Source organism: Oncorhynchus keta, chromosome 12, assembly GCF_023373465.1.
Source record: "Oncorhynchus keta strain PuntledgeMale-10-30-2019 chromosome 12, Oket_V2, whole genome shotgun sequence".
NCBI classification, from domain to species: domain Eukaryota; kingdom Metazoa; phylum Chordata; class Actinopteri; order Salmoniformes; family Salmonidae; genus Oncorhynchus; species Oncorhynchus keta.
In genome coordinates, this window is record NC_068432.1 from 33,747,340 (window position 1) to 33,774,870 (window position 27,531).

At 42.9% G+C, this 27,531-nt stretch overlaps 1 protein-coding gene across 1 annotated transcript; it reads left to right on the forward strand.

Moving 5' to 3' along the window:
* Window positions 1-4,645: 4,645 nt before the first annotated feature.
* LOC118370473 (E3 ubiquitin-protein ligase RNF34-like) lies at window positions 4,646-27,530 on the forward strand. The gene is made up of 9 exons (XM_035755486.2): window positions 4,646-4,794; window positions 4,996-5,031; window positions 17,307-17,525; window positions 18,555-19,079; window positions 22,149-22,214; window positions 22,427-22,628; window positions 22,857-22,892; window positions 24,752-24,793; window positions 25,091-27,530. Exons 2-9 carry the CDS (start codon window positions 5,023-5,025, stop codon window positions 25,273-25,275), a joined length of 1,284 nt encoding a protein of 427 aa, XP_035611379.1. The 5' UTR covers window positions 4,646-4,794; window positions 4,996-5,022; the 3' UTR covers window positions 25,276-27,530.
* The last annotated feature ends 1 nt before the right edge of the window (window position 27,531 follows it).

A 27,531-nucleotide genomic window follows, 5' to 3' on the forward strand; every position in this document is an offset into this window, starting at 1 on the left:
AGTGAGCTGGGGGGTGGACACCCAGGCTGTCTGTCTGTCTGTCTGGGAAGGAGTGAGCTGGGGAGTGGACACCCAGGCTGTCTGTCTGTCTGGGAAGGAGTGAACTGGGGAGTGGACACCCAGGTTGTCTGTCTGTCTGGGAGGGAGTGAGCTGGGGAGTGGACACCCAGGCTGTCTGTCTGGGAAGGAGTGAGCTGGGGGTGGACACCCAGGCTGTCTGTCTGTCTGGGAAGGAGTGAGCTGGGGAGTGGACACCCAGGCTGTCTGGGAAGGAGTGAGCTGGGGAGTGGACACCCAGGCTGTCTGGGACGGAGTGAGCTGGGGAGTGGACACCCAGGCTGTCTGTCTGTCTGGGAGGGAGTGATCTGGGGAGTGGACACCCAGGCTGTCTGTCTGGAAAGGAGTGAGCTGGGGAGTGGACACCCAGGCTGTCTGGGAAGGAGTGAGCTGGGGAGTTGACACCCAGGCTGTCTGGGAAGGAGTGAGCTGGGGAGTGGACACCCAGGCTGTCTGGGAAGGAGTGAGCTGGGGAGTGGACACCCAGGCTGTCTGTCTGGGAAGGAGTGAGCTGGGGAGTGGACACCCAGGCTGGCTGTCTGTCTGTCTGGGAGGGAGTGTGTGTCGGCAGCTGATGAACTGACTGCTGTCTCTGTCAGGTTGTGTAAGAGGTGACAAGGCAGACAGATGGTGGGGAGAGGGGAAAAAAATATCCTAGCATAACAGAATTATCTCTCGACTGCATCTTTCACCATGGGTTATATGAAAGATTCTAATTGTGAATCGTACCATAAAGAAATCAAATATACCCCTGTCTTTCAAATGAAAGGCAAAAATATTGAGATGAGGAATGAGATAATAACCGATGATAATAACCGATGATACTGCTGTTTGCACATAATATGAAACTGAATTGCAAATGAGATGGTCAAAGGGAGCGTGTCACAGGTGTCTTTTTAGATATTTTGTTTAGTGTTCAACTTGAGCATTATTTTGAATTGTTTTTTTAAGGTGACATTATGTTTACTGCAGCTCAACAATAGTCTGCAGAGAACGTTTTAAAAAATGATGATGAAATATGTTTTTGTGTGTGTACTAGTTTGTGCACTCATGTGGTTGTGTATGTGTTTCTGTGTGCCCAGGTGTGTGGCTGTGTGTGTTTGTAAGTGCTCTGGACATACCTGGTGTCCTCTAGAAGCCTATTGTTTGCACTTTAAATGCAAGAACAAGTCAATGACTGTTATCCAGTCACAAATCTCTCATTGATCCATTCTAGTGGATATTCAATCTTCATCCAAACCACCATAGTCATTACAATATGACTTCCAGCATACCGTATCTATTTGTTTCCCACCTCAGTTTACTCTACAGTAACAACCATGGTTTTCTCTGAAAATTATAGAATACTGTTAATATGACTTCTTGCTAACTGCAACAAAATAAATACATGTTACAATTATTTGGTCATTTTTGTTGTTTGTTTTTTAACCATATTAACTGATGTTATTTCCCCCAAGACAAGGCCATAGGAGCTACTCACATTATTTTCATCAAGAATATCCCCCTCTATAGTTTGATAGCTTTCCAATACATCAGTTGGATTTTCTGCCAGGGTTTGTGTTTTGGGTGAGTGAAATGGATGTGAGGCCCAGCCCTGTATGGAGCTGCCAGTGTGAGAGTAATATCACCATGGTACTTGACTGTGACTGCTCTGCTTGGTAGTCACTTCCCTGGTCATGGGGGAAGTACTGTTGTGTCAGGCCATCCATCTTATATGCTCTTATTAGGCCTGTAGAAGTCATGTTGGAGCTGTCAGGTAAGAGGGGATCCTGGGCCAATGTGTAGCTGGCGTTGATCCAGGCAGACTAGTATAACATAAACCACGCTTAGCATTCCTTCTAATAGCATCTCCAAGGCAAAGAGCTCATTCACAGGCTCATGCTATATGGTCTTATGACAAAAGCTCTGCTGCAGGGTACAGTAGATTATCACTTTCCCATGACCAATGTGGGTCTGCTGACGTAAAACACTAAGATGTTTTCGTTCCTCTCAGAATCATTATAAAGGCTCACATAGGACATTTTAAAACGGACATTGGGCTGAATTGGACACCACTTGCATTGTTCGTGGTTAGTCAAGCTTCCACAGACCAGTGTTTTTTAATCCCATTCCCATTCCTCAGCCCTGGGATGTGTACAGATGCTGCTTTTTGACTGTAACACCAGTGTGCATAGACCCTTATGTTATACTAGGGAAATAGTGTTTCCATAGCTAGGGCTGACACTGAGGACTTGCGAAGAGCAGAATCAACAACATCTGCGTTATCAAAACAGGTGCATTGTGAGAAGGTGTTAAAGTTCACAGCTAACCATGGTTATGTATAGGCTCATTTATCCCCCTTCCTCTCCCCTGTAACTATTTCCAAGGTTGTTTCTGTAAATTAGAATGTGTTCTCAGTCAACTTACGTGGTAAAATAAGGGTAAAAATCGAATTTAAAAATTATGTAAATTCCAGCTGAAAAGCCGGTCGGCCAGAGCCAAGGACCAGTGAGACAGAGGTGCAGGCCCATGTAGATGGAAACAGAAAAGTCTGAGCTTCTGGCTAAAACAGTGTAAATCTTATTTTAAAATGTTGCCATTAGAGGTCAGAGGTTAATGAACAGAATAGGCTGTGCAGGACAGTGTGTAGCAGCTTCTGACTGGTAAACATCACACTGATTGTACCCATACACATGTCTCAGTAAACGTTATTAGTGCCAAAGGCTTTCTCACAACATTTACCATGCATGTAGTGCCACCTTATGGCCATTAGAGTGTATTGTATTGCGAGACATGTAACTTACTCTCTCTTTTCCTCAGCATTCCCATTCACTGAGTGTAGGGTTAAGGTGATGAATGAGGATAGTGTCAGGGTAATGGTTGAATCAGGATGTGGATATGGACTATGATTAAGGTTAGAGTGAGGGGATAAGGTGTGTGTGTGTGTGTGTGTGTGTGTGTGTGTGTGTGTGTGTGTGTGTGTGTGTGTGTGTGTGTGTGTGTGTGTGTGTGTGTGTGTGTGTGTGTGTGTGTGTGTGTGTGTGTGTGTGTGTGTGTGTGTGTGTGTGTGTGTGTGTGTGTGTGTGTTTTGTGTGTGTGTGTTTGTGTACGGGGGAATGTTGGGGCCTTGCCTATACTAGTGATTTTTCCACCTCCAACCATTGGCAACACTGTAGTATTAAATGTCATTTGATCCCATTCACCTCATCATCTACAAGCCTGTAATCAAATGTTTGCCGCTCCGAAGCGGATTCTGCAACATTTACAGGCCACGTTGTTCGCCTCAACTGCCATCACTTAATGTGATTAGGTGGGAATAAATGTATCTGGAAGCACTGATAAGCAGGAGGCAATAGACTGCAGGCAACACCGCACTGATGGTGGCTGTGTGATGTACTGTAGGCCTATTATTATGTAATACATTGATGGCAGTATACATTTGTGGGACAAATGTCCCTAATATTTGGGACAGGCTAGAGACTGATTCAGAAAAACGAACTATTTACCCATGAGGCTAAATATTTTGCCTCTACTGAAGTATGTGAAAAATTGAGATTTTTGTGGGTTATACTGCAAAATATTGTATTGTGTTGTTAGTGATGTCATCATAGTCTGTTATACAAAACACGAGGAACACCTGCTCTTTCGATTGCATAGACTGACCAGGTGAATCCAGGTGAAAGCTATTATCTCTTACTGATGTCACTTCAATGGTAATAGGTATGTTAGTAGGTGCCATACTGGTTAGAGTATGTCAAGAATTGTAACGCTGCTTGGTTTTTTACTCTCAACAGTTTTCCATGTGTATTAAGAATGATCCACCACCCAAAGGACATCCAGCTACAGTGACTTGACACAACTGGGAAGCATTGTAGTCAACATGGCCAGCATCCCTGTGAAACACTTTCAAGGGCAACTCATTATTAGAAATGTGTTTGTATACTCAGTCTCTCTCTGTCCCCCCCCCCCCTCAATCTGCAGGCCTATGGGCCATTTGCAGTTCTGATCACCCTGACACAAGCACACTTGTTTGTTTCTCTCACACTTTGAAGTTTGTAGAGCCAGATGGATAGCCTCATATTGATCTCAGAGTTTAGATGTTCTGATTCTGTATTTAGTGAAATAATAAATATTCAAGCCATCAGGTGAAAATCATGCAAAACATAGTAGATACTGTATTTGTTTCCATTAGAGGTATTATTTTTTGTGATAATCATAGGCTAATTAAATGAACATTCAGAGGTAGCTAGGCTCTATAATTAGTTGTAGTGCATTGAAGTGAAGTGAAGTGATGTATGGACAGCTTGTTCGAAAATTACATCATAGCCTACTGGGCTACAACTCAACTCTGCACTATGCAGTAATTTAACCATCACGCCAAAACTTGTCGCAACAAAATGAAGTCAACATCTTAATAAAAAAAAGCTGCAGCAGCAGTATTTCATAAATATACATTATCTAAATTAAATATCGATAGTGCACGGCGGATTACCGGTATCAAGACATGCGCGTACCTACGCATAGCTCAAAACGCCCACTATGCGGCAATTGAAAAGGCGATTGGCTGCTAAAGATAACCGTACCTCCGGTTATTTCGTGATTGGTTGAGGGTGACTTGTACATTACGTTATGCCTATTCTACAAGTACACAGGGAGCTTCTGAAAAGGAAGACGTAATGGTGTGATTCCTTGTGTCCTTGCAATGGTCATCATTCTAATATTACACAACAAATTCCACAACCGGGAGTCAGAATGAAGGTATGGTAGGCCTACTGCAATGTCAATATATCTATGTTGTGATATTTTGCACAGCCGGCTTGCAATCGATCTATATTACAACTTTTAAATCCGGTGCGTCGACAAATAATAACAAAATATAAATATGGCATCCAATCAAACCTATTAATTGTTATACAATTACAATGCATTAATTTGGTTGTTTGTCTGTTTGCTTTAAAGGGTTGCAAACTCTGATTTTACGGATACATGTATAAGGTGAGTGACAGTAGTGTTTTGCCGGTTGGAATATTTTCTCCAGGGTTGAAATATTTATATTGCTTTCTATTTACAATGGCATGGATACATTAAATGATGATAGTCACGAGCTCTTTCTGATCCTCAGTCTGACACTAGTTTGCATCTCCCTCGCAGTGAACTATACCACAGTGCAATGTCCATTCATTTCCCCCATCGTTAATCTGCCATAATGAGATCAGTATACTGCAGTCAACGAGTGATGGAATATTTTGAGATGCCTGGTCTATTGATAATACCCCGTCCCTAGTATTTTGACTCACTAATCACTGACCAGGAGTGCTAGAACAGGCAAGAACAACAACCATCGTGTAGGGGATGGTGATGTTGTTGAAGAGGAGGATGAGGATGGATGATTATGATCAATAACCCCCTAGCATTTTTTTCAGTGTGAGTATCCGATGTATGGAAAGTTGTTTACCTAATTTTAATTAACAAAGCCTAACCCCTTAAATCCTGTTTCTTGCAACACTGTAATAATGAGCATCAGTGTAGAATAGTGTTTAGAGTAGGCGATAGATAAGATCTTCTAAATTGAGCAATTATTTCCACTGGCAATGTTTGGCTCCGATCCAGCATATCAATGTTATGTTGTGCAGCAGGCAGTAGTCTTTCAAATTGCTATAGTATCACAAGGTGCCATGCAACGTCAACATATCACAACATATCACTTTAATAATGTTTACATATTTTGCATTACTCATCTCATATGTATATGCTGTATTCTATTGTATCTTAGTCTATGCCGCTCTGACATTGCTCGTCCATATATTTATAAATTCCTAATTCCATTCCTTTACTTAGATTTGTCTGTATTGGGTATATGTTGTGAAAATTGTTAGATATTACTGCACTGTCGGAGCTAGAAACACAAGCATTTTGCTACACCCGCAATAACATTTCCTAAACATGTGTACGTGATCAATAACATTTGATTTGATATCAGACATTTGTGAATACATAAAGTGCATTCGGAAAGTATTCAGAAACCCTTCACTTTTTTCACATTTTGTTATATAACAGTCTAATTCTAAAATTGATTAACACAATTTTCCTAATCAATCTACCCCACCCATAATGACAAAGAAAAAACAGGTTTTGCTAATTTTTTGCAAATTTCTTACAAATAAAAACAGAAATACCGTATTTACATAAGTATTCAGACCCTTTGCTATGAGACTCGAAATTGAGCTCAGGTGCATCCTGTTTCCATTGATCATCCTTGATGTTTCTACAACTTGATTGGAATCCACCTGTGGTGAATTAAATTGATTGGACATGATTTGGCAAGGCACACACATGTCTATAGAAGGTCCCACAGTTGACAGTGCATGTCAGAGCAAAAAAAACAAGCCATGAAGTTGAAGGAATTGTCCGTAGAGCTCTGAGACAGGATTGTGTCGAAGCACAGATCTGGGGAAGGGTGCCAAAACATTTATGCAACATTGAATGTCCCCAAGAACACAGTGGCCTCCATCATTCTTAAATGGAAGAAGTTTGGAACCACCAAGACTCTTCCTAGAGCTGGCCGTCCGGCCAAACTGAGAAAATGGGGGAGAAGGGCCTTGGTCAGGGAGGTGACCAAGAATCCAATGGTCACTCTGACAGAGCTCCAGAGTTCCTCTGTGGAGATGTAACAAACTTCCAGAAGGACAACCATCTCTGCAGCACTCCATCAATCAGGCCTTTATGGTAGAGTGGCCCGATGGAAGCCACTCCTCACTAAAAGACACATGACAGCTGGCATTGAGTTTGCCAAAAAAGCACCTAAAGGACTCTCAAACCATGAGAAACAAGATTGTCTAGTGAAACCAAGACTGAACACTTTAGCCTGAAGGCCAAGCGTCATGTTTGGAGAAAACCTGGCACCATCCCTACAGTGAAACATGGTGGTGGCAGCATCATGCTGTGGGGATTTCTTTCAGTGGCAGGGACTGGGAGACTCATCAGGATCAAGGGAAAGATGAGCGGAGCAAAAAACAAAGATCTCTCTGTACAAAACCTGCTTCAGAGTGCTCAGAGCCTGAGACTGGGGCAAAGGTTCACCTTCCAACAGGACAACGACCCTAAGCACACAGCCAAGACAATGCAGGAGTGGCTTTGGGACAAGTCTCTGAATGTCCTTGAGTGGCCCAGCCAGAGCCAGAACCTGGACCTGAACCCAATCTAACATCTCTGGAGAGACCTGAAAATAGCTGTGCAGCGACGCTCCTCATCCAACCTGACAGATTTTGAGAGGATCTGCAGAGAAGAATGGGAGAAACTCCCCAAATACAGGTGTGCCAAGCTTGTAGCATCATAGACAAAAAGACTTGAAGCTGTAATCGCTTAATCGTAAGGTGCTTCAAAGTGCTGAGCAAAGGGTCTGAATACTAATGTAAATGTGATATTTTCTTTTTTTATATATTTCTTAATCTGTTTTTGCTTTGTCATTATTTGGTATTATGTGTAGATTGAGGGGGGAATCTATTTAATCAATTTTAGAATAAGGCTGTAATGTAACACAATGTGGAAAAAGGGGTCTGAATACTTTCTGAAGACACTAAGTTGGCTATGATGGTTCAGAGGTCTATCATAAACATGTTTGTAACATCTATATCCTCAAGTACTTTTCCTTTATCTGCTTCCCTAGTATTTGAATAGTGATGTATTGTGGGGGGCCTAAATCAGTTTGTTGTCTCAGTGCAGGTGAAAGGTCATCTGGTCTTCTGTCTGATCATGACAATCCATCATCTGCCCCAAAGAGATATCTGTGACGTTGTATTGACGAATTTGGTTTATTTTGAAAAGCATCTTTTCAGCTCATGAGAAATGGAGGATGATGGCTGTAATATGTTTAGAACCACACATGAACCGTTTTTGTTGCAGTCAGTTGTACCATATGCTTTACATCTAATTCATTGATACTGCATTGTCATAAGGATCCTGTTATTCGACATGACTTCTCTTGAGTTCCACTAAATTGTCAGTTATGGGGACTGTTGCTCATTGGGGCATATTTTTTGGTTGTGCAAGAGAATTCACTGAGAATTTGAGAGAATTTGCACAAGAGAATTCAGGATAGTTTGACTGGCATGACCCTGTTCTGAATTCCAAAATGGATTTGGAACTCTGAGATTAGGAGCTATGGTCTGTTGGAGTTAAATGTGATAGACTCAGAAAGGTAGCAGTTTCCGTGGCGGTCGTTATTAAATATGCCAGTCATATTTTAATATCAGGATTATCTCCTGAGCAGACACATCGTTTTGGTTTTATTGCCTTTTTTTATTAGTTGGAGCTATCTTCTTCTACCCCAAAGGTAATGCTTTAAAGGTACAAATGTATGATGCACAGGACATTTGCCATAATTTCTAAGCACCATAATTTCTAAGCTCCATCAGTTATCATTGACATGTTTGAATGCAGTCTTTTGAACTGCACATATTTATTCATACATTGTGATTTGCTGTGCCTTCCCTGACAAAAGCAGCAAGAGATTGATTGAATCAGCTAGATTTTTCTGTCAGTTTTACTTCCTGATCTCAATGGAGATGAAGTCTAGTGCAGGCTGCCAGCTGACTGCACGCTTTACTATGTGAATGGCATCTCCCCCTGAAGCTACTGAAGCAATACTCTCCAGTGAGGAAATTATGGGGTGGAGAAGAGGGAGGGAAGAGAGGATCATCAAAACTAAATTGATCATCAAATCACAAGTGTAGAATTTACTGTGAAATGCTCACTTACGACCTTTTCCCAACAACGCAGAGTTAAAAAGTAAGAAAAATTTGCTAAATAAAGGAAATAGTAAAGGAGTACCCGTACCGAGTCAATGTGCAGTATGAGATAGTTGAGGTATTGATGTAATATGTAAAGGTAGGGGTCAAAGTGACTAGGCTATCAGGATAGATAATAAACAGAGTAGCAGCAGTGTATACGAAGAGTGTGAAAGTGTGTGTGGGTGGGTAGCCATTTGATTAACTGTTCAGCAGTCTTATGGCTTGGGGGTAGAAGCTGTCCTGGAGACTTTGGTCCCAGACTTGGTGCTCCGGTACCGCTTGCCAAGTGGTAGCGGAGGGAACAGTCTATGACGGGTGGCTGGAGTCTTTGACAAGTTTACCTCTGACATCGCCTGATATAGAGGTCCTGGGTGGCAGGGAGCTCGGCCCCAGTGATGTACTGGGCTGTATGCACTACCCTCTGTTGCGCCTTAAATCAGCAAGCAGTTTCCATACCAAGCGGTGATGTAGCCAGTTAAGATGCTCTCAATGGTGTAGAACTTTTTGAGGATCTGAGGACCCATGCCAAATTTTTTCATTATCCTGAGGGGGAAGATGCATTGTCATGCCCTCTTCACGACTATGTTGGTGTACTTGAAGCTCTAGACCTGATCCACTACAGCTCCGACGATGTGAATTCGGGGCGTGCTCGGCCCTCCGTTTACTGTGGTTCCCGATCAGCTCTTTTGTCTTGCTGATGTTGTAGGAAAGGTTGTTGTCTCTGACCTCTTTCCATTAGGCAGTCTCAATGTTGTCGTGATCAGGCCTACCACCATCGCGTCGTCTGCTAACTTAATGATGATGGTATTGGAGTTGTGGCTGGAAGAGTGAAGGCTGGGGACACTGGGACAGGGTCTGTTGTTTTGGTGGGGTGGCAGGAAGGCTAGCGGTTAAAAGCGTTGGGCACAAGAGTATTGGGCCAGTAACTGAAAGGTCACTGGTTTGAGTCCCAGCCGATTAGGTGGAAAATCTGTTGGTATGCCCTTGAGCAAGGCACTTAACCCTAATTGTGCCTGTAATTCCCTCTAGATAAGAGCGTTTGCTTAATGGCAAAAAAAATAAAAAATGAATGTGGTGTGTCAACAGTAATATCTGTAATTATTGTCACAGTTTGTCTATGTTGTCTGGTCTTTGTTCTTTAGGGAATGTCTTAAGCCCTGGTTTTACCGGGTTCAATTGTCCTGATCTTGTCCACATTCTGATTGTGCTTACATTTTCAGACAGGTGTTTCAGATTAAAAAATGCAGGAGGTAGTCCGGCACGTATTTTGTATGGATATGGACAGTGAAACCATTTAAATTATAATTATCCCGCCTACTTAAATCATTGACAGGTGGCACAATTGACTTATGGCTTTAATATGTCTGTTTTACATATTCCTAACCAGTTGGGTTATTTTTGTTTGTTTCTTTGCATTGTTTGTAATTATTTTTTTAAACTTATTTTGTACATAATATTGCTGCTGCTCTCTGTTATGACCGAAAATAAATAACTTCTGGACATCAGAACTGGGATTACTCACCACGGACTGGCAGAATACTTTTTTTCCTTTAACAAATCCGATGGGCCTGACGTGAATGGTATACTGCTTTCCTGGGAACAGGCCCAGATCTGTGTAATTTGCGTTAAGAGAAGGCGTAGGAAAAGGGTCCAGAGGGTGGGCAGCCTTCTGAGAATTCGTAGGCAGACGAATTCCTTCCTTCCATTCAAATAGAAAATGTGAAAACTTTGGAAAATAAAATCAATGACCTACGCGGAAGATTAACCTACCAACAGCACATTCAAAACTGTAATATCTTATGCTTCACAGAGTCGTGGCTGAACGACGACATTATCAACATACAGCTGGCTGGTTATACACTCTATTGGCAGGATAGAACAACGGCATCTGGTGAGACAAGGTGCGGCGGACTATGTATTTTTGTAAATAACAGCTGGTGCACGATATCTAGGGAAGTCTCGAGTATCTCATGATAAGCTGTAGACCATACTATCTACCGAGAGAGTATTCATCTGTATTTTTTATAGCTGTCTACATACTACTACAGACTGATGCTGGCACTAAGACCGCACTGAATGAGCTGTAAGCAAACAGGAAAACGCTCACCCAGAGGCGGCACTTCTACTAGCCGGGGACTTTAATGCAAGGAAACTTCCGTCTTACCAAATTTCTATCAGCATGTTAAATGTGCAACCAGAGGGGGAAAAACTAACTCTGGACCACCTATACTCCACACACAGGGACGCATACAAATCTGACCATAATTCTATCCTCCTGATTCCTGCTTACAAGCAAACATTTAAGCAGGAAGCACCAGTGACTAAATCAATAAAAAAAGTGGTCAGATGAAGCAGATGCTAAGCTACAGGACTGTTTTGCTAGCACAGGCTGGAATATGTTCCGGGATTCCTCTGATGGCATTGAGGAGTACACCACATCAGTCATTGGCTTCATCAATAATTGCATCGATGACGTCGTCCCCATAGTGACCGTACATACAAACCCCAACCAGAAGCCATGGATTACAGGCAACATCCGCACTGAGCTAAAGGCAAGGCCTGCCACTTTGAATGAGCAGGATTTTAACCCGGATGCTTAAGAAATCGCGCTATGCCCTCCGACGAACCATCAAACAGGCAAAGCATCAATACAGGACTAAGATCGAATCGTACTACACCGGCTCTGACACTCGTCGGATGTGGCAGGGCTTGCAAACCATTACAGACTACAAAGGGAAGAACTGAGCTGCCCAGTGACACGAGCCTACCAGACGAGCTAAACTACTTCTATGCTCGCTTCGAGGCAAATAACACTGAAAAATGCATGAGAGCACCAGCTGTTCCGGAAGACTGTGATCACTCTGTCCGCCGCCAATGTGAGTAAGACCTTTAAACAGGCCAACATTCACAAGGCCGCAAGGCCAGACGGATTACCAGGACATGCTTTGAAAGGCTGGTCATGGCTCACATCAACACCATTATCCCAGAAACCCTAGGCCCACTCCAATTTGCATACTGCCCTAACAGATCCATAGATTATGCAATCTCTATTGCACTCCACACCGCCCTTTTCCACATGGACAAAAGGAACATCTACGTGAGATTGCTATTCATTGACTACAGCTCAGTGTTCAAACCCATAGTGCCCTCAAAGCTCATCAATAAGCTAATGACCCTGGGACTAAACACCTCCCTCTGCAACTGGATCCTGGACTTCCTGATGGGCCACCCCCAGGTGGTAAGGTTAGGTAACAACACATTCGCCACGATGATCCTCAACACAGGGGCCTCTCAGGGGTGTGTGCTCAGTCCCCTCCTGTGCTCCCTCTTCACTCATGACTGCCTGGCCAGGCGCAACTCTAACACCATTAAGTTTGCCGAAGACACAACAATGTTAGGCCTGATCACCGACAACGACAAGACAGCCTATACGGAGGAGGTCAGAGACCTGGCCATGTGGTGCCTGGACAACGATCTCTCCCTCAATGTGATCAAGACAAAGGAGATGATTGTGGACTACAGGAAAAAGAGGAGCAAGCACACCACCACTCTCATCGACGGGATTGTAGTGGAGCAGGTTGAGAGCTTCAAGTTCCTTGGTGTCCACATCACCAACAAACTGACATGGTCCAAGCACACCAAGACAGTTGTGAAGAGGGCACGACAAAACCTATTGTCCCTTAGGAGACTGAAAAGATTTGTCATGGATCCTTAGATCCTCAAAATGTTCTACAGCTGCACCATTGAGAGCATCCTAACTGGTTGCATCACTGCCTGGTATGCCAACTGCTCGGCCTCCGGCAGCAAGGCACTACAGAGGGTAGTGTGTACGGCCCAATACATCACTGGGGCCAAGCTTCCTGCCATCCAGGACCTCTATACCAGGCAGTGTCAGAGGAAGACCCTGAAAATTGTCAAAGACAGCCACCCTATTCATAGACTGTTCTCTCTGATACCACATGGCAAGCTGTACCGGAGTGCCAAGTCTAGGTCCAGGATGCTTCTAAACAACTTCTACCCCCAAGCCATAACACTCCTGAACATCTGATCAAATTGCCACCTCGACTATTTGCATTGCCCCCCCCCCACCCCCTCTTTTACACCACAGCTGCTCTCTGTTGTTATCATCTATGCAGAGTCACTTTAGTAACTCTACCTACATGTACATATTACCTCAACTAACCGGTGCCCCCGGACATTGACTCTGTACCGGTACCCCCTTGTATATAGTCTCGCTAATGTTATTTTACTGCTGCTCTTTAATTACTTGTTACTTTTATTTCCTATTCACATTTTTTGGTAAACTGCATTGTTGGTTAGGGGCTCGTAAGCATTTCACTGTAACCTGTTGTATTCGACACATGCGACTAATACAATTTGATTTGATATTTATGAAAATGTGGGCACAATTAGAATGTGGACAAGATCAGGACAAGGAACGCATGTTAGCACCTGGTATAAACAAGGCTTTACACTGTCATATATTCTGCCAAAAAGAATAATAGAAATCAATGGTCAAAAATGTTTTAAAAAGCACAGCGCTCCTCAGCAGGTCCAGCGCATCAGCAGATTGACTGTGTGCGTCACTGTCAAGAAGTCTGATATGACAAGTGCAAGTTAGGGGCCCTAAACCCCTTAACTGCCCACAACCTGGCATTCTATAGTAATACGTAATATTTCATCTTCATGTAGATTAGATATTATTAAGCTCAAAAAGGTATATATATTGGTAACAAAATAGTGCATTTTACTGTAACTCTTGTTTGCTGTTATCTATTGTATGTTTTGTCAGTCCTTCCCTGCAGAGCTTACTGGGTGCTAATTGAGGTGACAGGGGAAAGCTCTTCCTTTGGCTCTGTGCCAGATATGAGTGATTTCATGGCCATACCACTGTGCCTCCTCCTGCTAAATCTAGCGAAAGGGTGTCGTAATGGCCCACTGAGTAACTGTCCAAAGATAGGGGGATTATCTAAGTCACAGTGGATCTTTTACCACTCTTTGTGTGTGCCTGGTTTATGCCCCATTGCATGCTTGGTCGGATGTATGAGTAGGGCACTCATCTATTTCCATTGCCTACAATGTATTGAGAAAAGCTCAACCCTGCGACACTCATCTTTCCCACGGACTACATTGTATTGAGAAAAACATCAGCTACTGTGACATTTGACCTTCATTCAAAAATTTGCCAGGATGACATTTTCTTATGATATCATGTTGTTTCACAACCAACTTATTGCTGTACTGTATTTCTGGGAAGACCATCTCCATCTCAGTGCAGTCAGTTCCACATATAGCACTTAGGTCCTGGATTATATAACTGCAGACTGGCTAAGCAGGCAGGCGAAGAGAGGTGAGATCATAGAGCAGGGCTGTGTGTTGTGGCAGGTCATGGCTGAGTAGAACTGTATTTGTGGACAGCAGCGGCCTCATCTTGTAAAATATAGCCTACGCTCACAGTATTCTCTACTGAGCTCAGACATAGCCACATACTGTATGCTCATGTCAGCTATTGATTCCCCAGGCCCTGTAACAGAAGACATTTTCTCTCCCTGCCCTCCTCCTCTCTTCCCCCATCAATATGCTCCAAGGAGCTGCGCCAGGGATCATGCCATCTTGGGTCTCAGGCCTTGGAGTAGACAGTCTTGCAGTCAGTAAACATTGATCAGGCAAACATGTCACATCCATTGTATGGTCTTCTTTTGGAGGACCACATTAATATCACTAAGTGCACCTACTCTACTAGGTCATAAGTCTGTTATATCTGTTAAATTACCCCACTGCTCACACAGTAACCATACAAGTCTTAGCATAGAGATTATGTTTTCAATGAGAGCCATAGCATACTCTCATCGGGGGATTTATGTCTGTAGCGTTGTGTGTGACCAGGCATTCATTATATAATGGACAGAAACTTAAAGTGGCAATGTGCAGTTGCTACATCCATTTTTGGACTTGTGATAATGTACACATTGATTCTTGAAAAATATAACTGATAAATGCCTCATGAGCTTAGTTCAACTGTCGTACCCCATCAAAATGCAAAATATAAGCTGGTTTTAACAAAGTAAATGTAAGCAGGGTTATTTAACGCTTACCCTATGAGGTACGGAGCCTGCTAGTTTTCTGTTCTGCCTGATAATTAATTTCTTACACCTGGTGTCCCAGGCCTAAATCAGTCCCTGATTAGAAGGAAACATTGATAAACTGCAGTAGAATTGGCTTCGAGGTCCAGAGTTGAGTTTGAGGGCTATGAAGCCTCAAAACATGGTTAAAACTATAATTTTGATATCATGGATGGGTCAGGCCTTGCATCCACAGCCCTGTCTATAAATTTGAGAGTGGTTACATTACTTCAGCCCCATCCCTCAGCTTTTTGCTGAAACGGGTGGGAGAATGCTTTGTTATTGTTTCAACTGCGGATTGCACCTTTAAAGATTGAACCCAGCATCCCTTTTGGGGCATAGCTCATTAGGACAGGCTGTTTACGCTCTAGTGCTTGACCATTTTCAACCACAAACAGACCCAAAGAGCTCTCATAATAATGTATTTGCAGCAGGCACGTTCACAGATAGGGGTCTACCTTTGCCCTCCCACTCCCAACTGCCCTTTGAGTGGTGGAATATATATTTTTGTATGCGGTTTGCATTACAACTGCGCTGGTTTATCGTCTCAGTGTGAATGTGTTTCACACTAAGGGGCGGCAGCGTAGCCTAGTGGTTAGAGCGTTGGACTAGTAACCGGAAGGTTGCGAGTTCAAACCCCCGAGCCGACAAGGTACAAATCTGTCATTCTGCCCACTGTTCCCAGGCTGTCATTGAAAATAAGAATATGTTCTTAACTGACTTGCCTGGTTAAATAAAGGTAAAATTAAAAATAAAAATAAAATGTGTTTCACCTGTGCTGGCCCAGGTGCTATTTTAAGATTGGCTGGCCGAGGGCTCCAGTTGTCTTGGAAGAGGTGAAGGGTTAACACCTTTGACTCTCCCCATTTGATTTCTAAATCAAAATTATTTATCTGATCTTCCCAGTTTTGCTCCACCTTTTGGTTTCTTCCATGTTTTTACATTTGGTGGGTGTCTTTTAGGTCCTAGTTGTTGCTAGTCAGCTTTCAGTGGACACACTTAAAACTCCACCTGTTTCGTTTTGGTTGTTCCCCTTTTCTGTTTGAGTGAACAATTTTGGTTTTCTTGCTAGGAAATGTAACAAAAACCAAGGAAAGAGAATGCAAGGAAAAAGTGGCACAAAACTTAAACCAGAAGATCAGATAAAAGATTTTGTCTAGAAAGCAAATGAACGGGGGTCAACTTAAGGCGTTAACCTTCCACATCTCTCAAGACAACAGAAACACTGGGCCAGCTGATCTTAAATAGCACCTGGCCCAGCACAGGTGAAACACCTTCCCACTAATGAGATGACAAACCAGCGCAGGTGTAACACATACTGACTAACGAGGTGACACCAATCGGCGTGCCCCACACGCTAACATCCAATCTCTAAATATAAATGGAAAAAACAAAGCCTGTAACAGTAGCAGCAACACATGTAGTCTATTAGACTCTAGCTAACTACCGTATACTAAAAATATCCACTAGCCAGCCAGTCATATATCATAAGTTCAAAGTTTATGAATATTATATTAAGAAGTTATTATTTAAGAGCATTGAAGGTAAATCACAACCAGTGACAATTTAAAAAAAAATATATATATATATATTTTTTAAATTTTCAGTTCTCATTTACAACTGCGACCTGGCCAAGATAAAGCAAAGCAGTGTGACACAAACGACACAGAGTTACACATGGAATAAACAAGCGTACATATAGAGCTAGCTAAATAGCAGATGGGTGCCCTTTTTTCATTTTGAGCACCTGCACCCTGTGCACGACCCTGATTTGCAGTCCACATTCACAGTTTTTTTGTGTCTTTCACCCTGTTCCATTTGGATCTTAAGTTCCTTCCTCTGAAGAGCTATAGGCTGTATAGCATCCACCTCTGCACCTCCACACTGTTCACAGGACCCTGTTCTGAATACGCCAGCTGCCGTCAGGCACTGCTACACATTTCTTTAGTGTGCGAACACCCCAGAGACTTTATTATAATACTTCAATGCTTTTTGTAGAGGAACTCAGGAGCTACAAAGGTAGTTCTTCAGAGGGGGGAGGTGGTTGAGCATCTGAAGGTCACAATGAGGCATTGTGGGATTCAGGGACAAATTACGAATGATGTGAGAAGTCTGAGATACCATTCCCTTAGCAATGCAACCTACAACAAAAGTTGTACTTTTCTCTAGTCTAGTGTTGGAGGTGAAATTGGGGCACTGTATTGATTGCATTGAAGGCTACTATGATTTCAGTACTGCCAAAGGCATATGGTTTATGAACCTACTGGGATGGATAATAGGGCTCCAAACTATGCATTCAAACTTGGAGCCATTAATTTAAAAAGAACAGACGTGCATTCTTTGTGTGTTTGTTTCATAGGCGGGGGCATCGTCCATGTGGGCGTCATGCTGTGGGCTGCTGAACGAGGTGATGGGCACAGGGACGGTGCGCGGGCAGCAGCCAGGGTTTGGGGCCGGGACGGGGCCCTTCCGCTTTGCCCCCAGCGCCGGGTACTCCACATATCCCCCCACCAGCTCAGGGAGTGCAGGTCAGCTCTGCAAGGCCTGTGGACTGGCCTTCTCCGTCTTCAGGCGCAAGGTAGGTGGTGATGAGGATAATGACAATAGTGTGTAAAAAGATGAGGAAGAACACTGTGCCCCTTATAAACTAATAAAACTAACTTCCATATGAAATACTCAATCATACTGGTCACACCAGGGCATCAGCTTAGACTGCAGACAGGTAAATGGCAGAGCGTATCTAGGCATTGACTGACAGTGTAGCATGCTGGGACAGCGATAGAAGCCCCTGGAGGCTTCAGCGTTCTTGCACTTCCAGGCTCAGACTGCTCTATCAGTCCGCTCACACCTGTTGAGGTTCAATCCCGGAATATATTCTACGTGTGTGTGTGTGTGTGTGTGTGTGTGTGTGTGTGTGTGTGTGTGTGTGTGTGTGTGTGTGTGTGTGTGTGTGTGTGTGTGTGTGTGTGTGTGTGTGTGTGTGTGTGTGTGTGTGTGTGTGTGTGTGTGTGTGTGTGTGTGTGTGTGTGTGTGTGGCTCAGCTCGATATCTGTGTCAAGAAAGGAGAGGTTCTGGGGGACTAACACAGACGATTGATAAATGGACCTGTCAGAGTGTGAATGTCCTCTTTCTGGTCCACAGCTCATTTGCAATGCACAGTAATGATATGGAAATTATTTCTGGCCATATCCCACTTTTTCTGTCTCCATTCAGACTGCCTGTCAGTCGATTCATCTGAGTTTCCTCAGTAAACCGAGATAAGCTTGTAAATGCTAGAGAATATTCCATATAGAATTATTTAGCTTGTCTGTGCCAAATGGGGGAAACTCATCCTCTTTCCTCGGACATAGTGACATCATAGGGAATGAATCCTTGTATTGGAAAGCTGTTGTCTGGTAGATTTGGCAGATCCCTCTCATTAGTTGTAATTAAGAGTTCTAAAGCCAGGATAGTTAATTGACTCCATGATGCCAATAATGAATTAAATCTATGAATTAATTGATCAGGAGGAATGGACATGACTGACTGATGGGATCGCCTCTCTTCTAAATGTGTGTGGTGATTCTCTATCGCGTTATCTCTATCTGTCTCTCTCTCTTTCTCTCAGCACATATGCTCGGACTGTAAGAAAAGTTTCTGCGCCATGTGCTCAGTGCTGCAAGAGAGCCTCCGCTGCTGCACCACCTGCCATCTCCTGCGCGGAACGGCCTTCCAGAGACCACAGCTCATGGCGCTGCGTGTTAAGGACCTGCGCCAGTACCTGCTGCTGCGCAACATCCCTACAGACACCTGCAGGGAGAAGGAAGACCTGGTGGACCTGGTGCTCTGCCACCAGGAAGCTGGAGAAAACACCTTGACACAAGGAGGTGTAGAGGAAGACGAGGAGGAGGATGAGGAGGAGGAGGAGGAGGAGGAGGATGAAGAAGAAGAAGAAGAGGAGGAGGATGCAGACACAGACAGCCTGCACTCGCTCCCCCACTCCCTCCACCTCCACGCCTCGCCCCCCTCAGCCGCACACCGCTCCGCTTCAGAGCAGTTGTCTCTCTCCACCTCGGAGCAGTCGGCTCTCTCCGCCTCTCAAGGAGGCTCTCCTCTCAGCCGGAGTGACAGCTCAGGGACCGCTCAGAGCCAGGTATGACTACACAAACACATAACACACACACACATGCACACACACACTCACAAACACAACCTAGTCCCATTCCCCATACAGCTGCCCCCATTCGTTTACCATCTTCTCTGCTCTTTTGACATCTGTCCTCCTTGTATCAAAGCTAATTAATGTGAAGCTTGATAACCACATGGCATGGATGTGGGAAACATATTAGTCAGTGTGAAGTAGAGTTGTCACAGCTAAGCATAACAATCAACAACGAGCAATTGCTACTCTAGATCTCTAGTGCTGGGATGTAAATGGGTTATGATTGTCCACAGCCCTGCTGAAAGTAACCCCTTTGATAACCATTTAGGCTAAATATAGGAGCATAAAAAGCTTACAAGCATTCTAGTAATTGCAGTATAGTTTATTGCAGTCAAGCCCTGTCCTTTGCAGCCAGTTTGATACAGTCTGGTGCTTTGTGTTTGACATGAATGAAGAGGTTCACTCACACAGATCAACTGCTACATTCATATTTCATAGTGCACAATTTCACTCTTTTCTGTGATCTGACGTCCACGTGAATGACAGCTGCTCTTGCAGTGCAGCCCTGGGAGCTGCAGCCAGTCATCAACAGCCATAGCTGAAGCCCTCTTTTCTAGGTCTGTTATGCTGTCGGTTATGTAACAATGCTCAGGCTGGTTTCTGATTCCTCTCAACGGCACAGCTGTAATTGAAAAGAGAGAGCGAAACACAACAATACTGCTCACATCTCTGTCCGTGGGATCATTTTGGCCTAAACATCAAAATCATCCATTCCTATTGTAATCCATAAAGGATAAAATGAGTGGGGCTCTAGGCTGGTTGTGAGCATAGCTGGTGTCTGGTGGTAGTGCAGTTGTGGTGTTGTCAGTTGCTAGAGCTGGGTTAGGGAGGCTAGCACACCACAAACAGGCCTGCTGATGCATTATAAACACAGGTGCAGGCTTGCAGTGGTCCAGTGGAATACGTAGGGAGCATGTGTGTGCACATACACCCAAGAACATCAGCCTCCCCCGACCCCCTATAGACTCAGCCCCCATCCTTCATTGTGATGTCACAACGGAAGAATGCATTAGCCCTGCACCATTAGCTAATAGCTTTTTGTGCGGTGGTCCAGTGGAGACAGAGAGGAGGGGAGGAGTAGGCTCTTCATGATCCTTGCTGTTTTATGGTCTCTCTTCATTGCACATAAATGGCTGAGTTAATGCAAGTCAATACGCCACAAGGTAAACATTCTCATCAGATTCATCCCGCCAAGACCATTAGATTCTGGTTGCAGGCAAACTCCAAATATAGTTAACATATTCAAAGGGAATAATTAACCAATCTGTTAAGATTAGAAGAAGCAAATGGTGCTGAATACTAAATGTAACATGGTACCTTTTAGAGCAGTGGTTCCGAAAACTTTTTATAGCCTCGTACCCCTTCAAACATTCAACCTCCAGCTGCATACCCAGGGTCAGCCCACTCTCAAATGTTTTTTTTGACATCATTGTAAGCCTGCCACACACACTATACAAAACATTTTTTAAACATAAGAATGAGTGTGAGTTTTTGTCACAACCCAGCTCGTGGGAAGTGACAAAGAGCTCTTATAGGACCCGGGCACAAATAATAATATAATAATAATCAATCATTTTTCTCTTTATTTAACCATCTTACATATAAAACCTTATTTGTTAATCGAAAATTGTGAATAAATCTCCACAGGTTAATGAGAAGGGTGTGCTTGAAAGGATGCACATAACTCTGCAATGTTGGGTTGTATTGGAGAGAGTCTGTCTTAAATCATTTTCCACACACAGTCCGTGCCTGTATTTAATTTTCATGCTAGTGAGGGCCGAGAATCCACTCTCACATAGGTACGTGGTTGCAAAGGGCATCAGTGTCTTAACAGTGCGATTTGTCAAGGCAGGATACTCTGAGTGCAGCCTCATCCATAAATCTGGCAGTTTTCACGATGAGGCTCTCTTGTTCAGATATAAGTGGACTGGAGGCAGGGCATGAAAGGTATAATGAATCCAGTTGTTTGTCATCCGTTTGTTTGTGTCATCCATTTCGGGAAAGTACCTGCGTAATTGCGCACCCAACTCACTCAGGTGCTTCGCTATATTACATTTGACATTGTCCATAAGCTTGAGTTCATTTGCACACAAAAAAATCATACAATGATGGAAAGACCTGTGTGTTGTCCTTGTTAATGCAGACAGAGAAGTGCTCCAACTTCTTAATCATAGCCTACATTTTTTAATTGAGTTGTCAAATAGTACTTCTGCACTGTGGCTTAGGAAAGGCACTACTCCCAATATAAGTGAACCCCAAATCAATGTAGTTCTCATCATATTTGTGCCTCTTCGATGGGCCAACGTCCCTGTCTGTTGTTCAGTGCTTTCCCGGGTAAGGGGGCAGTAGCTCTTAGGCTGCATCAGATTCAAAACGGTCAGTGTCCATGCTAGCTGGACTAACAACAAATGTAGAATTACTGATCCTAGCATTGGATGTGCTCGTGGAAGCAGAACAGCTTGTGTTGTCGACAGGTGCAGGTGTGGTACTGCTGGTAGTAGCAGTACTACCAGCCAGTAGAGCTGATATGTGTCTCAATGGGCCTTACTAAATGTACTGTTTGAAAATGTGAAGATATTTTTTTTTCCAGACCACCGACGGCATTCCGCGTACTCCTGGAGGATACGCCTACATGCCTCATTTCCTTATCAGACATTTGAGAGAGACATCAGATATGAATTTGATTTATGATTATTATAGCAAACTGTACTATTTTTATTTCCCTCTGATGGATGTTTAATATGAATTTTAAAAAAGAGATCACAGTACCTCTGGTGGTGTTTTATAGAAGTTCTGATTTGTGGGAGAAAGAGTGAGGAGCATCAGACAACACAAGTATTTCAAAACTGTCATATCTGCTCTAGTACTATTTCTTAAACTGCTGTTTTCCACTAGAGTACAGTTACTGTGCCTCCCAATACCTAGAATGTTGTATTCAAATCTGCAGCTAAAATCCTAATTGAAAACTTTTGGAGATATTGTGTTGTGTTGTGTTTCCAGGAGCATGGGGGAGCTCCGACCATCCCACTCCTTCACCTGGAACCTGCCAGTGAACCTATCATAGAGGTGAGACGACCCGCCCTTTACCTCGAGCTGCCTCTGTCCTTTCAGTCTCCACCTCATGTATTTAACTGAAGAGAAATCACTGACCCACTCTTGTGAGAGCATTCACTTGGTCAGTTGTATTACCTCAATGACCATGGTGTGACCAAACATAGTCATAATTGAACTTTGTATTGAACATGTCTTCTGAAGTGCCTCCTCTTTTCTCTTTGTAGGTCAGTCCAGTGACACAGAGGAGAATACGGGCCTCTCTATCTGACCTGGACAACGAAGGGGACATTGAGAGCCTGTCTGTCCGACAGCTCAAAGAGATTCTGGCCCGTAACTTTGTCAACTACTCTGGCTGCTGTGAGAAGTGGGAGCTGATAGAGCGGGTGCATCGGCTCTACAGGGAGAACGAACAGAACAGGAAGTCCAGTAAGCACCACGTTGAATCATTTTAGTCCCCCTATACCAACCAACCTAATCTTAACTAGAACACTACTGATCCTTTTGATAAAGACCTTCATAGATTATCAATCTCCAGTTCAAACCTAGTTTGAACAATAGAGAAACTGTCCAAGTTAAAACATCTTTCTTTGATTTGGTATTATTCACAGGTCCAGATACACAGTATTAAATATGTATTTCTGTATTTTCTTCCAGTGGAAAATGTCAGCAACATCAACAGCATGTCTGCAGGTGAGGGCATTCAATACTGTTTTTGTTGGGTTGTATTGTATATTACAGGATGCACATACAGTTGAAGTTGGAAGTTTACATACGATTAGGTTGCGGTCATTAAAACTCGTTTTTCAACCACTCCACAAATTTCTTGTTCACAAACTATAGTTTTAGCAAGTCGGTTAGGACATCTACTTTGTGCATGACACAAGTAATTTTTCCAACAATTGCTTACAGACAGATTATTTCACTTATAATTCATTGTCTCACAATTCCAGTGGGTCAGAAGTTTACATACACTAATTTGACTGTGCCTTTAAACAGCTTGGAAAATTCCAGAAAATTATGTCATGGCTTTAGAAGCTTCTGATAGGCTAATTTACATCATTTGAGTCAATTGGAGGTGTACCTGTGGATGTATTTCAAGGCCTACCTTCAAACTCAGTGTCTCTTTGCTTGACGTCATGGGAAAATCAAAAGAAATCAGCAAGACCTCAGAAATAAGATTGTAGACCACAAGGCTGGTTCTTCCTTTGGAGCAATTTCCAAACACCTGAAGGTAACATGTTCATCTGTGCAAACAATAATACGCAAGTATAAACACCATGGGACCACGCAGCCGTCATACCACTCAGGAAGGAGACGAGTTCTGTCTCCTAGAGATGAATGTACTTTGGAGCGAAAAGTTCAAATCAATCCCAGAACAACAGCAAAGGATCTTGTGAAGATGCTGGAGGAAACAGGTACAAAAGTATCGATATCCACAGTAAAACGAGTCCTATATCGACATAACCTGAAAGGCTGCTCAGCAAGGAAGAACCACTGTTCCAAAACCTCCATAAAAAGACAGACTACGGTTTGCAACTGCACATGGGGACAAAGATCATTGTTTTTGGAGAACTGTCCTCTGGTCTGATGAAACAAAAAATAGGACTGTTTGGTCATAATGACCATCGTTATGTTTGGAGGGAAAAGGGGGAGGCTTGCAAGCCGAAGAACAATTTCCCAAGCGTGAACCACGGGGGTGGCAGCATCATGTTGTGGGGGTGCTTTGCTGCAGGAGGGACTAAAAATTATGTGGATATATTGAAGCAACATCTCAAGACATCAGTCAGGAAATTAAAGCTTGGTCTCAAGTGAGTCTTCCAAGTGGACAATGACCCCAAGTATGCTTCCAAAGCTGTGGCAAAATGGCTTAAGGACAACAAAGTCAAGGTATTGGAGTGGCCATTACAAAGCGCTGACCTCAATCATATAGAAAATTTGTGGGCAGAACTGAAAAAGTGTGTGCGAGCAAGGAGGCCTACAAACCTGACTCAGTTACACCAGCTCTGTCAGGAAGAATGGGCAAATATTCACCCAACTTATTGTGGGAAGCTTGTGGATGGCTACCCGAAACGTTTGACCCAAGTTAAACAATTTAAAGGCAATGCTACCAAATACTAATTGAACATATGTAAACTTCTGACCCACTGGGAACGTGATGAAATAAATAAAAGCTGAAATAAATCATTCTCTCTACTATTATTCTGACGTTTCACATTCTTAAAATAAAGTGGTGATCCTAACTGACCTAAGACAGGGAATTTTAACTAGGATTAAAAGGAATTGTGAAAAACTGAGTTGAAATGTATTTGGCTAAGGTGTATGTAAACCTCTGACTTCAACTGTATATTTGAGTTGTGTACAGGAAATGACTATGTACAGGAAATGACTATAATGGAATTGTGTATAGGAAATGACTGTGTATAGGAAATGACTGTGTACAGGAATTGTTTTAATACTATGTGAGAAAGAAGAATTGGAGTAAGAACTTATATCCTATTAGAATCACTAATGGTTGTTTTGTCACTGCTCCTTTCCTTCTGTAAATGAAGTGGTGTCATATCCTCCGCCTATCTGCAATGGTGCAGTGGAAGGTAGGCATGTCTAACTCCACCACTATCCCACCTGCAAAACCATCACTGTCTTGAAATACATCTCTCCATATTGATGCATGCTGAAGTCTAATTTCCCATTCAATCCCAACCATAACCCCTCCTGAGTAATATGCTATGTGCTGTTCTGAGAGAGACCACCTCATCCTGCTGTTTAACTGGCTATTTGGGCACTACGTCATCATGTACAGTATGTGAATGACCATAGAGAAGACAGCCATCCTCAGGCTGCTAGCTACATGGAGTAATACTTTTTTCTCGTGTTGTTTTTCTCCACAGACAGTGTGAAGGCTCAGCTGGCCTCTGATGACCACCTATGTCGCATCTGCATGGACGCTGTGATCGACTGTGTGCTGCTAGAGTGCGGTCACATGGTCACCTGTACCAAATGTGGGATGAGGATGAGCGAGTGCCCCATCTGCAGGCAGTACGTGGTGCGGGCCGTGCACGTCTTCAAGTCTTAACTCTGCCTTGAGCGTGCATGTCAGCCAAGGACATTGAAGCTGTGACGTAGTGTGTGCATATGCTTGAAAACCTGAGGGAGTGTGAATGATTTTGCAAGTTTCCAAGGACTTAATGCTACAGCAGATGTGCACATCCTCCAGTCCAAATGACATGCAGAGCAGACAGCTTCACACAGCCTGAATTTTACTACAGCTACTAGAACTACAAGAGCCCCACAGGAAATTGCTCTGTCGTGTCTGGACCTCCACTGGCTCCAGGACACTGACCTTCTGTCTTTAGTGTGATACACACTGAATTGTTTCACAAATAACTCTCCAATATCTTATTTTACAGTGCTTCATGTCAATTCGTTTTTTACTTTTAATAAACCATGAAGCGGAATTGGTCCCATCAGGGCCGGTATACCGAACGGGGACACAGGGCTTGTGCCCCGGGGCCCTGACCTTCCTCAACCAAATTTGTATTATTACATTTTTGGGGTGTTGTGGGTCAGATTGCAAATAGTGTACAATTGCAGGAAATTAGCTATGAAACGGCAACATATTCTCTTAGCCTCATGATAAAATGTGTAGAAGGAGGGGGGAGTGCCTTGAGGTCGGTGCCCCAGGGTTCCAAATGCAGTAGTCTGGCCCTGGGTCCCATGGATACTTGAATTGGATATGTTTCATGGTGAGTAGGTATTAGGTGATTAAGGTGGAGATCATTATGATATCCCAGGGTTAGAGTCAATATGGTTTACACACTCATACCACACCAGGCTATACTATACGTATCTCCTTCAATGTTCTTTAGTATGTGCAATATTAAAACATAGACTTCTATGTCTGTCTATGACTCTCGTCTAAGAAACTCAACCAGGCTGCATGTCTCTGTGCTGTTCCATTCTATATACACATACACACAGATGCACACACATACACAGGGGAGGGTTTTAGGTGCCAAACTTCATACCACAACTACATTACTGATTGCTGTTTCTATGCCAAGTGTCACTCCTCACTTCAGACCATGCATTGTAGATTTGAGCAGCATCCAACCCAATCAATATGTAAACCATCAAGCTCAGTGATTGGTTGAATTGTAGGGAAGCTCTTGAGCCACATGCTATGGGTTATAGGGACTTCAGTTCAAGGCTGTCCAACCCATGTTCTCCTTGCATGTGTTGAATCAGTCACAAGTGATATCACATTATGATTCATGTCTATGTTAATGATCTTGTTTGGTTTAGAGAAGGCTCCTGTCTACTGTGGTAACATACCATACACTGTGGCTGGGTCATCCCATGCTTTACTTTCCTATGCTCTTCGTCGGTGTATCTTTTATTAAAGTCTGGCATGACTGACAACGTGTCTGCTACTTAGCTTAATTAAGCAATATCATTCCATGACTTTTCCTAGGTGTGTTGTCCATTGGCTCAGTGTTCACCTCTTGAAGGTGACAGGTGCTAATTCCTCTGTTCTGAGCTCATATTTAAACATCTTTTATCACGTTGTGGATTTGTCTTTTAATATCTCTTTTCAAGAGAAGAAAAGTATGCATAAACTCAGTCTAAGTTGATTTGTTTATACAAATACAACTTCTGTTCTTTCATAAAATAACATTTATTCAAATGTCTATTGAAAAAAAAAAGTATCTACTAATGCCTGTAGATCGTTAGACAAAAAGCTTATTGCTGTAAAATAATTGCATATGATATGTAAGCTATTGATAAATATATATTTTTCCATTTGCTTTGGATGTCGTAATATAATTTATTAGCATTTGATATTTTAAGAGGTTGAATAATTTTTTTCAGAATGTAAATTCCATTAATTTGATCTAATGAATATGACTCTCCAATCAAAAACAGAAAGATCACTGATCATGACATTTCCCCATTAAAGTTCTCATTTTATTTTGGAGCATTTCTTGTCCTTACCTGCTAGGGGATTCAAAACCTTATGAATATTTGTACATCGCACATGGTAGCGAACACTGTCACTGTGTTTACATGTATGTTTATAATAATGCTGCGATATCTCAGATGTCACTTGTAGGCAGCTATATGATGTCAAAGTAGGATGAGTTATAGCTATGAGCACTCTATGGAATCCTGGAACTTGAGCACTCTATGGAATCCTGGAACTTGAGCACTCTATGGAATCCTGGAACTTGAGCACTCTATGGAATCCTGGAACTTTGTATTTTGGAATGTTGAACTTTTTATTTTGGTAATTACAAGTATTTAATAGATTTAATAAAATACTGTACCATAT

Bases quoted from the DNA above. Each gene is read 5' to 3' on its own strand.
- LOC118370473 (XM_035755486.2), top strand. The intron at 17,526-18,554 runs GTAGGTGGTGAT...TCTTTCTCTCAG, and splicing joins TCTCCGTCTTCAGGCGCAAG to CACATATGCTCGGACTGTAA. The intron at 22,629-22,856 runs GTAAGCACCACG...ATTTTCTTCCAG, and splicing joins CGAACAGAACAGGAAGTCCA to TGGAAAATGTCAGCAACATC.